This window comes from Ambystoma mexicanum, chromosome 7p, assembly GCF_040938575.1.
Source record: "Ambystoma mexicanum isolate Mex_15411 chromosome 7p, UKY_AmexF1_1, whole genome shotgun sequence".
Taxonomy (NCBI): domain Eukaryota; kingdom Metazoa; phylum Chordata; class Amphibia; order Caudata; family Ambystomatidae; genus Ambystoma; species Ambystoma mexicanum.
The window spans coordinates 368,573,863-368,586,097 of record NC_090939.1 but is presented as its reverse complement, the minus strand read 5'-3'; the positions used below and the strand labels follow the sequence as shown (position 1 = coordinate 368,586,097).

The window sequence follows — 12,235 nt, the reverse complement described above, 5'->3', positions numbered from 1 at the left end:
TTCTCGGCGGTCCTTTCGAGGACAAGACCGCGCCGCTCAAAATAATTTCGGCAACTTCAACTCCAGTCAACCGACTGCAAGCCCCACTTACTACCCCCAGAGGGGTCAGAAGCGCAGAAAGAATAGAGGCAGAGGCTCCAATTCCAGAGGTGCGTCAACCTCTGGTCAGAAATGACCACCAAGTTCAGGTCCCCTCCCAAGTCTCCCCGGTCGGGGGGCGATTAACATCTTTCCTCAAGGCATGGGAGGGGATAACTTCAGACCAGTGGGTATTAAAGACGGTCGCCCACGGTTACTGCGTGGAATTCGCCCGACCCCCACAGTTCAGACTGCCGGAACATCTGCAGATCCTAGTCCAAGAGGTCGAGGCGCTGCTGGGAAAGGACGCCATAGAATAGGATATCTATTCAATATACTTGTCCCCAAAAGGGATCTCACCATGCATCCTGTTCTAGACCTGCGCCCAGCGAACAAGTTCATAAAGCCCCAGAAGTTTTGCATGGTAACACTGCAAGAGGTGATCCCATTGATAAAACAAGGGGACTTCATGACATTGGATATGAAAGATGCATACTTTCTGTGCGCTGGCAGCATTGAAATATGAAAGTTCCTAAGGTTTGTGATTCAGGACAAACACTACCAGTTCAAGGTACTCCCCCGGCGCCAAGGGTGTTTACCAAGGTTCTGGCAGTGGCAGCAGCACACCTGCGCAGACATTCAGTTCCAGTTTACCCTTACCTCGACGATTGGCTCATCACGGGGGACTCGTTCGACGTGTGTTTTTCGAACACCCAAAAGACAGTAGACCTACTGTTCAGCCTGGGATTTTCTATCAACGAAGAGAAATCCAGCTTAGTCCCCAGCCAAGTAAAACAGTTCCTGGGGGCTCTAATTCGTACGGAAGACTGTCTAGTCTTCCCTTCCAGCGAGAGGGTTCAGAACATGCTCTCTCAAGTCCCTCAGTATGTAGCCAGTCGGTACGCAAAGCTATGCGTTTGATAGGAATGATGGCGTCATGCATATACTTGGTCCCCCACACGCGGCTGCGCATGCGTCCCATGCAAGAGTGGCTCAACAGCCAGTAGTGTCAGGCCAGCGTACAATGGTAAGATCTGTTAGTTGTCTCGCCAGCCCTCGTTCTCTCTGCAGTGGTGGTCGAGGGAGAACCTCTTGAAGGGGAAAACCTTCACCACCCCTGCAGTGGAAGCCACTCTCACGACAGACTCATCTCTCACAGGGTGGGGGGGGGGGGGGCTCACCTGCTTCAACAGACAGCGCACGGAGTGTGGTCCCCTCAGATAGCGTCCAACCATATAAACCTACTGGAGCTACTGGCAGTGTTCAAAGCATTGAAAGCCTTTCAGGAGCAACTGCAAGGGAAGACAGTGCTGGTCCTAACCGACAGCAATGTATTACCTGAACAAACAGGGGGGCACTCACTCTCCAGGACTATCCAAGCTGTCCCAAAACTTCTGGATATGGGCTCTCAAACACAAGATGTTTCTGATATCCCAACATGTTCCAGGAGAACTCAATCTTCTGGCAGACGTACTCGGCAGAGATTTTCCTCTGCCAGAAGAATACAAATGGTGTCTGCACGAAGACATTGTATCCAATGTCTTCGCAGAATGGGGGTTTCCAGAGATCGACCTGTTCGCTACTCAGGAGAACGCCAAATGCCCAGATTACGCCTCCAGGTACCCCCAGAACCGATCCAAGGGGAACGGTCTCTGGATAACTTGGTCGTGGAAATTTGTTTACGCTTCCCCCGCCACCCCCGCCCCCACCGACTACCCTTCTGAACAAGATAGTACACAAGATGCACCAGGAACCAGTCACCATGATTCTGGTGGCTTCCATGTGGGCCCGCCTACCCTGGTTCGCGCACCTGATGGAAATGTCCCTCTCCCCACCAGTCAAGCTGCCCTGCCTGTACAACATGTCTCAGGAGAGTGGGGAGACTCTGCACCCATGCCCACAAACTCTGAACTTAGCAGCCTGGCTCCTGAGGTCATAGAGTTTGGACATCTGCAACTCCCTCAAAGATGCATGGACATACTGAGGGAGGCAAGAAAGCCTAACGCACGTTATTGCTATGCCAGCAAATGGAAATGTTTTGTCATCTGGTGCAGTTCCAAAGGCGTCAATCCTGCCGATTGCTCGCCTTCACACATTGTGTTATATCTAACCCATCTGTTGGACTCTGGGTTAGTCTTCAATTCCTTAAAGGTTCACCTAGCGGCGTTGCCAGCCTACACCACGTCACAGCAAAAGGTGTTGTGGTGGAAAGTACCTGTGATTAAAGCCTTTATGGAAGGGGTTAAAAGAATGTATCCCCCCCCATAACTCACCCAGCCCCTGGGTGGGATCTAAATGTGGTTTTAACTAGGCTCATGGGACCCCCCTTTTGAGCCTATGCATAAAGCTAGTCTGAGAGACCTGACTTACAAGACAGCCTTTCTAGTAGCTATCACTTCTACCAGAAGAGTTGGCGAACTACAGGCCCTCTCGGTCTTGGTCCCCTTTGTTACAGTCCACAAAGATAAGGTAGTTCTGCGCACTCATCCCAGATTTGCGCTGAAATTTATTTAGAAGTTCTATGTGAATCAGTCAATCTAAATACCCACGTTCTTCCAGAGACCTACTAACATGGCCGATAGAAGCCTTCACACACTAGATGTGCGCAGGGCAGTCATGTTCTACATGGATAGAACCAAACGATTGAGGAAAACTAAACAATTCTTTGTTTCAGTGGCAGCTGGTAGAGAAGGGGACCCTGTCTCTAAATCGGCAATATCAAGGTGGATTGTCAAATGCATTACACTATGTTACACTCTTGCAAAGAGAGAACTGCCCTTCAAGCCTAGAGCACATTCTACTCGAGGCACTGGGGCATCCATAGCATTCATTGCAAATGTTCCCCTTGAGTCCATTTGCAAAGCGGCAACCTGGAGTTCTGTACACACCTTTACAAAACACTATTGCCTAGACACTAATTCTAGGTCTGATTCTCAGGTGGGACAAGCAGTAGTGAGACATCTTTTTTTCTACTGCTCCTTCTCACAACCCACCTCCAACTCCGGGTACTGCTTGCTAGTCTATGCACAGCATGTGATTCTAAGCAGATTAACAAGCATCAGAAGAGATGCATTACTTACCGTAAAAGCATTTCTGCAGATTGTATCTATGCGCCCTCCCCGCTCGGGGTGGAAGGAACATAGTCTCTTACTACTTTCTCTCTTCATGTACTCACTCACTCACTATAGCCTTGGGCTCCCTCATGGCAGAAAGAATACAATCGGAGGGACCTAGGCGCATGAGGGATTTTGGGTACGACGCACGTCATGATAGGGATAGTGTTTCAGACACGCCTATGCCAACGTCCCCTTTCGGTCCCCCGAAAGACGAGATGCAATACTCCGCTGTTACCACTGGATGTCGGACCATAGCAGATGCAATCATCAGAAATTCTTTTACGGTAAGTAATGCATGTCTTTTGGCAACCATGGCTGGACATAACAGTAACAGATGCCTCACTCACGCGGTGAGGAGCCCATACTACGACTTAACCTTCAGCGGTCGCTGGTCTCCGTCGGAGTGCTGACTACACATCAACCTATTGGAGCTAAGAGCAATCAGGCTAGCTTTGAAAACTTTTCTGCCATCAGTACTGGGAAAAAATGTTCTGATAATGACGGACAACACAGTGGCCATGCACTACTTCAACAAAAGGAGTAGGGTCACTGCCACTGTGCAGAGAGGCAATGCAGCTCTGGTTCTGGGCATTTCAGGAAGGAATCTCTCGATCAGCATTTCACCTAGCCGGAGAGAGTAACACGGCGGCGGACGGTCTGAGCAAGCAGACCTCTGTCTCCCAAGAGTGGGAACTAGCTCAGGAAGTCCAAGAGCTTCACCCTTTGGGGAACCCCTCAGGTGGATCTGTTTGCAACGAGTGTCGACAAGAAATGCGAATGATACTGCTCAAGGGAATTTCCCCCGAGAGGAGCTGTAGGAGATGCGTTCTTGGTGGACTGGGAGTTTCCACTTCTGTGCGAGTTTCCTCCAGTCCCGGTCATTCCTCACATAATAAGGAGGCTGAGAAGATTCCAGAAACCCATGATTCTATTTGCCCCGGATTGGGCCAGGAGAACGTGGTATCCAGATCTTCTAGACCTGTCCATCTGTCCTCTGATTCGTCTTCCTCAAAGAGGATCTTCTCTCACAAGAGGGTCAGGTTCTCCATCTGGATATCAGAACTCTCAACCTTAACGTTTGGTTTCCGAAAGGTTGAGATACAAAGATTGGGACATCCCGGATGACGAAATGGAGGTGTTGCTTTCGGCTAGAAGACCAGCAACTAATCTTTATACTGCTGCCGTTGGAATAAATTCTGCAGCTGGTATAGAGATAAGGATATTGACCCTTTTTCATCCAGTACACCAATGGTGTTATCTTTCCTGCTATACTTGGCAAATTCAGGACTTCAAGGGTTACCTCGCCGCTCTCTCAATTTTTAAACGCACGGCTGAGGAACCTTCATATTTCAAAATGTCTATAGTCCTTCAATTTCTGAAAGGGTTGACCAATATCCCCCCCCCCCCCCCAAACTCCCTTTCAGGTTCCCCTGTCGGATTTAAATCTAAACATTTCTAATGGGCACTCCTTTTGAACCTCTTCATTCCTGTCCATTAAGGTTTCTCACTCTGAAAACAGTTTTCCTAGTGGCTTTTACTTCTGCCAGAAGAGTGAGCGAACTACAAGCTGTATCTTGTTAACCTCCACATACTATTTTTCACAAAGATAAATTAGTTCTTCAAGTGAAGCCTAATTACCTCCCAAAAGTTTGTCTCAGAATGCCAAATCACTCAAAAATAACCTTGCCTTCATTTTACCACCCTCCTCATCCAGGTAAAGAGGAAGAGATTACACAGGCTGGATCCAAAGCGTGCCTTGAGTATTTACATCCAGACTTGCAAGGATTAGGCAAGCAGACCAGCTGTTTGTGGAGTATGCAGGACATAAACTATGGTTATCCATCACGAAACAGGCCATTTCAAGATGGATAATTCTAACTATCATAGAGTGCTATAAATTGGTAGGAAATGACCCTCAACACCTCAGGACTCATTCAACCAGGGGTTTCGCAGCCTCATCCGCTCTCCAAAGAGGAGTTCCAATAAGACATCTGTGCGTCTGCCACATTGTCGTCTGCACATACTTTCACCAAATTCTACAGGCTAGATTTCTCCACTAACCAGGAGACTACATTTGGGAAAGCTGTTTTGCACTCTGTGCACTCTTACTTTTCAAAATTTTACTCCTGCCTCCTGTACACATGACTGCTTTGGGAGTCTATCAAAGACTGTAACCTTCTTTCAATTGGAAGTTCCTCCCACGTATTACTTATCGCCTCTCCCATCCTTCCCCGGACTGCGCAAGACTATTTATACCTATGGTGACGTCAGCACCGATATGGAGACCTTCGAGGGAAACCAACTCGAGGGACATCGACACGCAGCGCCCTCTACCTGGAAAACCTTTTCCGAGGTCAGAAAGCTGGAATTGAATTTATCAAAGAGAAGTAATACATACGTGGGAGGAACATCCAGTTGAAAGAATGTTACAGTTGGTAAGTAACTTGTTAATCTATCCACAAGTATAAAAATACAACACTATGCTTGAAGGTACACCGCCCAAAGCATATAACCTTATTTAGAACACCTAACAGTAGTTCTAGGGAAGTCGCTCCTTTTCATACACTTTCAGTATAGGTCACACCTATTCTTGGGGTACAAACAATGGTTAGTTTTAGATTCCATTCAGTAATGCAAACATAGTAAACCCTACCAGTTGTACTGTGACGCTCAGCAAATCACAAAATCTGTCAACTTGTCAGTATACGTTTTGCGAATAGTGGAACACTTAAACTAGGTAGGGTAAAAACCTATAACTACTTTTGTGATAAGTTGTACCAGGTTAGTAAAACCGAAGGATATAATATTCAATTGCAGGTGCTTTTGAGATCAGTCAAACACAGATTGAGATAAACAGGAACTATTGGAACTTATTTTGGGATGGCACACAGCTAACTAGAGTTAAGTAAAACCCATATACTTTATCAAGGAGCTATCAGCAACTTGGGGCAGGTATAAACCTAAGACTCTTTTCTAAAATGGACCAGGGAAAGCAAAACCCAATGTTACTCCTTTATGAATGACTCTAGGTAGGTAAATCCTAATGCAGACTTATTCTGGACAGGCCAACAGCAAGTCAGGGGAAGCGAGACCCAGTTGGGGCACACTCCTACAATTATCCTAACAGGAATAATAAAGTGAAACCAACAGCATTACGTTTGGGAAGAGGCACAACCAAATTGCAGGTGAGTAATATACCTTTACATCTACTTTCTGTTACAATGACGAAGCAGTTTCTAAGGAAAGAAAGATGTTGCATATACTTTTCAGAATAGTGCAATATACGTTCAAGGTAAGTAATAACTTTAGTAACTGTTCACTCAGTTACCAACTCTTTTACAAGTAAGTAACTTTAAACACTTATTCTCTTTTCTAGGCAAAAGGCCCAATCCTTAAAGTCTTTCCCTTTAATCTTTGAGCATGAGTTTTCTTAGTGGCGGAAGGGGGGTGGGGGGGCACTAGGGTCTAGTGTCCAGCAGGCAATATCAGGATAGGTTCTTAAGTAGCAAAGTCAGCGTTCCTAAGGAAGACTGTTCAAAATGGATGAGTATTTTATTTTAAAGTTTGTCGAGGGCCCAAGGGCTTCACATAAGACTCCCTAGGAGGATTCCAGCGTTGGGACTGTAAGAACTGGACGAGAGGCCTCCCAATCTCAGAAAACACCTCACAGCTACAAAGGAATCACAAGAGACTTATGGTATGTAAATACCCAAGCTGGCACAGTACCTCAGCACAGAAGATTTTGCAGCAGGAGAACTTCAGGTCTGCAGCCAAAAACCCAGTCAGTTGATTCCTTGTCATGGTGACTGAAAATGGGACTTTGCAGCAGAGATCAACGGGAAAGGCTGTAGGCAAGGTTTTCCTTGCAGCTGGATGCGGCTCTGTGGATTTGGTGCCTTTTTCAGGAGCACATAAGACTATCGCTATTCGGATGCTTGTCGTTACAAAGGTCCAGCACTCTGGTGAGGACTTTTCAGGCTTGATGCGTAAGTTCCACCAGGATGCCGACAAAGTTTCAGCGAGATTCGGAAGACCGTGCACCACACAATAGCTCGAGGTCCCACGGTATTCGGGTATTGCAGCCCGGTGTGGGATGGCTCAAAATACAGGTGGTCTTGAGTCTAGTGGGTCTCACCACGCTCTGGGTCGTTGTTTTAGGAGTCCCTAGGTCGATTGGAAGGCAGGGCTACAGCAGGCTCAGGTTACACAACACGCTCTCTGGTCTCTGGAAATTGTCCTTTAGTTTTGGTTCCAGTGGTCGACTTGTCTTCAGCTTCCAGGTTCGGAATATTTAACGGGAATTTCAGCACAACTTCTGCATGCTCTCCCTGCATTTTACAAGGGCCGGTCTGGTTGTCCAATCAGGACCACCAGCCCCCACTGGGATTTGTCCCCCATTCAGGCAAGAAGGGCTGTGGAGTTTCGGACTACTTCCTAGTTTCCTGCCTTCACAGACTGACTGGAGACTTGGTGGGGAGTACAGAGGACTCCCACCGAAGATAAAAATCGCACAAAGGAATTTTCCGCCCTATGTCAGGGAAAGGAAAACACTAATGGCAAAAAAACAAGACTGGGCCATTTTTGTAAAATGAACACCCTTGGGTGCATTTACTGCAGCTGTGAACACAGCCTGCCACTCTATCACTGCCACCAGCCATTGAAGGTAAACTTGTCCCTGTAACAGAATTGTTAGTTTTAGTGGGGATGGGGATACATTGCATCTCCCTAGCACTCCACATAAGGGGTGTGCTGTTTTCACCAAATAAAATGTAAAGGGATCCCAAGATCCTTTCTAACCTTGGGAACTGTAGTTCTCTCAAGGTTAGCCAGAGAAAGTTAAAAGGGGAGCCCCTAAGGCAACCCAACAGGCACTTATTGCCAAAAAGCTTTCAGAGGATTACTTTAAAAAGACGCGATGGAGAGTCTAAAAAATAACACCCATAAAAAGTGTAAAGGTTTCTGAGAGTGTGGAAAAGGGTACCCACTCAGAGGTATAAGGAAAATAATCCACAGTAAAGCGAAATGTTCTGGGGTTGGCGCAGGTCAGGAAGATTTATCATTACTATGAAAATCTTACCTACTGTTACATGGCTGATACATACAAAGGTGTCTTGGTTACATGGGAGGTACATACATCGCTCGAGGTTGCAGTGAGCAAGTTAAATATAAAAAGGTTGCCTTATGGAAGTTGCTTGCAGCTGATCTATTTGCACATGGCACACAAGGGAGCTGCGCGGCGGACTGGGGGTTGTTAGTTTAGTCAAATAGCATTGTTTTGATTGGTTTACGGAAGGCTAGGTGAGAGTCTTTACCGGTGAGGTAGCGAGTTCCAATGCATAGCGGCAATGAGCGGGAAGCTGGAGCCGGCAGCACATAAGTGTTTTGGGGACTGACTCGGTGCATGCGTTTCTGGTGGGTCTGGCTGTGACTGGTTTAGTAATTCTCTGAGACAAGTACACGGGGGCCGTGTTCTGGATGCATTTTTGTTATTGCCAGTGTTTTAAAGATGACTTGTTCTTTAATGCGATAACAATAGTCTATACACCTGCCTATTTTAATTGATGATTTGTTTCAAAAGGTGCTTTTTATTTGTATACTGGCTTTGTACTGTTTTCTTGCAGTAACATTTTAAAATGCATACCAGCAATGGGGAAGAGGGTCTCTGTGCATTATGCATGCAATGTCATATCACCCAATCATATCCTACTAATTAATACATCTTCTGTTGTCTTTGTTCAGTTATAGAACCTGGAGTATTTTTTGTGAAAAATGCGTCGGAGGAATACTCTGGGACTTTTAAATGTACATCCGACAACCGGGTTGGCACAGATTCCTGCCTTCTTGTTCTCTACGTTGCCCATCGTAAGTATTCTTCAAATCTAGGAAAGGGGCTAACTGAAAGAATGATATGGGATGCTTAGCTAAATATTGAAATGTTTTCTTTACTGAGGAGTTTCTTACAGTATGAAACAGGTCTACTTACAACCTCTGCTAAACATAAGAAATTATATTTAATTTATATCATGCCCATACACAAGTTGTCATGTGGGTAGAGGTGTCTGACATCAACAGGATGGGTACCTGCTGGGTAGAATGCAATTTTCGATGCCCGTGGAGCAGCGTCTCTTCTCGGTGACCAGCAATGGACAGGGGCTAGTCTGTAGTATTTCTGCTGTTGCTGCTAGTGAAACTCATAATTTGAGTTAGGTTATGGACACTACTTCTGGGAAAGAACTTCCTTTTATTAATGTTTTTTGATGTGCAGGGCCCAGATATTGACATACAATTTGCCTTTTATTAATCCCAGTACTTCAACATTATGTAGCCTATTGAATAGTATTCTGGTTACACCAAAGGGAGGCATTCATGGAATCTGTTGGGAGATCTAGTGCCTCGCCCAATGCCCTGAATTTTCTTATTAAAAAAACCTAATCACCTGCTCAGTTTCCAAATCTATATAAGGGATTTGAAGAATGAGTAGATAGCAATGGTTTAATGGGTTAGGAGTTCTCTGAATCAGCGAGGAACCGGGAGGTGAACACTCCCACACATTTAGAAACTTGACACAGGATCTGTTAGGGGGATTTATTATTTTTATGCTTCATCCCCTCTCCTGAGACCCCCAGCACTTTTTGCTGGACTTCTGGACCTTTTTCTTTAAATCCTGAATGAGTGGAGCCTTTTTTCCATGCATTCATTCTTGTGTGCAATATATTTTGGGACTCTATTCTTTGTATTCTACATGTACTATGGAGTCTGTCTGCTTGATAGCTCTTAAATGTATCTGTGTTTTGCTATTGCAGCACAAAGCTCCTTATGGGCACTGTTACTGACATGATATGTTATTAATACCCAGAGGTTTCTAAGCTCTGACCTGCGGATCGAACCTGTGTTGCTTTGTGCCGTCTTGCTTCCAAGGCGAGCACGTTGCCCCTGAGCTATCCTCGCGAGACACTGGGGGTGCTCATTTTGAGATGATTTTTCTTATCTTCAAGTAAACTACAGTTCTTGTACTTGGTCTCTCCTGAAACTTTATAGCCTGAGAGATTGGCACACACCACCTTATGTGGTGTGCCAAAGGGATACCTAGTGAATTTTTAATCACAAAGACAATCCTAGTTATGGTTGGTGGCAGTGGATGTGTTTTACCAACTAGTGTGCAATTTTTGTACCGCAGGCTGTGTTGGGTACATTTGTAGAGTCCAACTGATGTGGGACTTTACAAGACTTCCTGGTATTCAGTAACCCATCTTTTTATAGTTCTTTACTACACAAGTTGGTGGTGTGACTAAGCAGCCAGGCTGATCTTAAGAGGGGTAATGTGAGCTGTAGATCTGTACAATGAAATCAGTTAATACAGGTATCCAAATAAACACTTATAGTGTGTGTATATATATTTCTGAGGCTTTTGGAATCTGCTTTGATCACATGCTATGCATAGATCAACATCTAGTGGAAGCTGCAGAGTATTGTTTTCGTAACTCAAAGGGACGTTGACGGGCGTGCCAGTAATACTATCCCTAGTATGATGTCCACTGTACCCATGGTCCTTCATGTGTCTAGGTACCTCGGATTGTTTTTTTCCGCCATCGTGATCGGACGCTTATCGCGGAGTTCATTTCGGCTAACACCATTTACTTATGAGAAATTAAGACTAGTATACTCTGTCCTTTTCCAAACAGACTTCAACTAATTAATCGACGCGTTGGAAAAGACGTCCGTCGGACGAATTCCAGACTCGGCTGACCCTTTTGGCCTTGGATGGCCGCACCAGGCCTCGTTCCAGGGGGTGGTTATTGTAGAATGCATTTCCCCCTCTTTTTCCATTCTCGCCAGGCTGCCATTCCCCTTAAACATGGAGAATTCCCCTTTTAAATTCTGCCCCAAATGCAATAAAAAATTCCTGTGGATAGTCTAGCACCGGGTGTGCAACTTGTGGCTAGTGCGTGATCTAACCAAAAACTCTTCGAGACCGGAGAACTAAAAGCTGGGCCCATCACGCCATGTAGGCCGAAGCCACCATGGATGTGGGGAGAGCCTCCAGGGATGGCAGTGTTACTGTCTTCACAGACCGTGAAGGCGCCGGGGAACCATTGGGTTCAGATCACCGACCCCAAGAGACAGGTGGCGGCTCTGTTACGGGGACGACACCCGGCAGCGAAAGCACTACCACAACCCCCCCCGGCACTAAACACACAACAAGGAATCGACATCCTCGACCCAACACCCACACACAGCGTCATCAAGGGGGGAGATCTACAGAATCCCTGTTCTCTGGGCAACCGAGGCCCGATTTTAGCGCCCCAGCCCCCTCCCCCCACCTCCCCCCCCCCCCCCCTCCTGACGGGCCCCACAAGTCTAAAGACCAGCAAGACGCCGTACCCAAAACATTGACCGAATGTTGCGAGACAAGGCTGCGGTCTGCTCCACGGTCGAAAGTCGACATCACATGTTGAAAACGGCTGTAAATTCCAAAAACACTAGTTTATCACACCCAGTGAAAAAACATGTCCCAGAGAGCCTGCTAAAATCAGAAAACTCCAAGAAATACTGCTCCAAGAGCCCCGATCATAAATATAGACCTAGTAAGGACAAGACTACCCCTACTCTTAGTGAGAAACACACTGTCCCACAGGAGGAAGGTTCCTTGGCAGAAGCCTTAAAGAACAAAGGCCAGCCTCCGACTCCTGCCCAGTCTACACCCCAGACCCATCCTACACCCCTAGGACAGGACTCTACCTTTCATGTACACTGGTGTCCTTCACAGTTCAGTCACATGGACTGCAGAAGACAGACCGGGTCATGACTAGGATGATCTTTATGGCCAATGTCTTCGGAAACAAAACCACAGGCTTACCAGTATTTTCAAAAGCACACCTACAGATGAGACTTCCACCTCCTTGCCCACAGTTAAGAAAGCTAGACCTCATACTCTCCCTATTCCAAGTCCAGCCCAACCAATAAAAAGTGATCTGTATGATGATCGCACAGACACGGACGATAATGTGGACCTATCAAGAGACTGGTCATTATAACGATGA

General features: G+C 46.3%; 1 protein-coding gene across 2 annotated transcripts in view; it reads left to right on the top strand.

Annotated features, from left to right (window-relative positions):
• CXADR (CXADR Ig-like cell adhesion molecule) overlaps window positions 1-12,235 on the top strand; it is a 331,323-nt gene that overhangs the window by 208,156 nt on the left and 110,932 nt on the right. For both annotated transcript variants that reach the window (XM_069636406.1, XM_069636404.1), the window contains exon 5: window positions 8,934-9,056. In XM_069636406.1, the coding sequence (XP_069492507.1) occupies window positions 8,934-9,056 (123 nt within the window). The remainder of the gene's footprint in view (window positions 1-8,933; window positions 9,057-12,235) is intronic.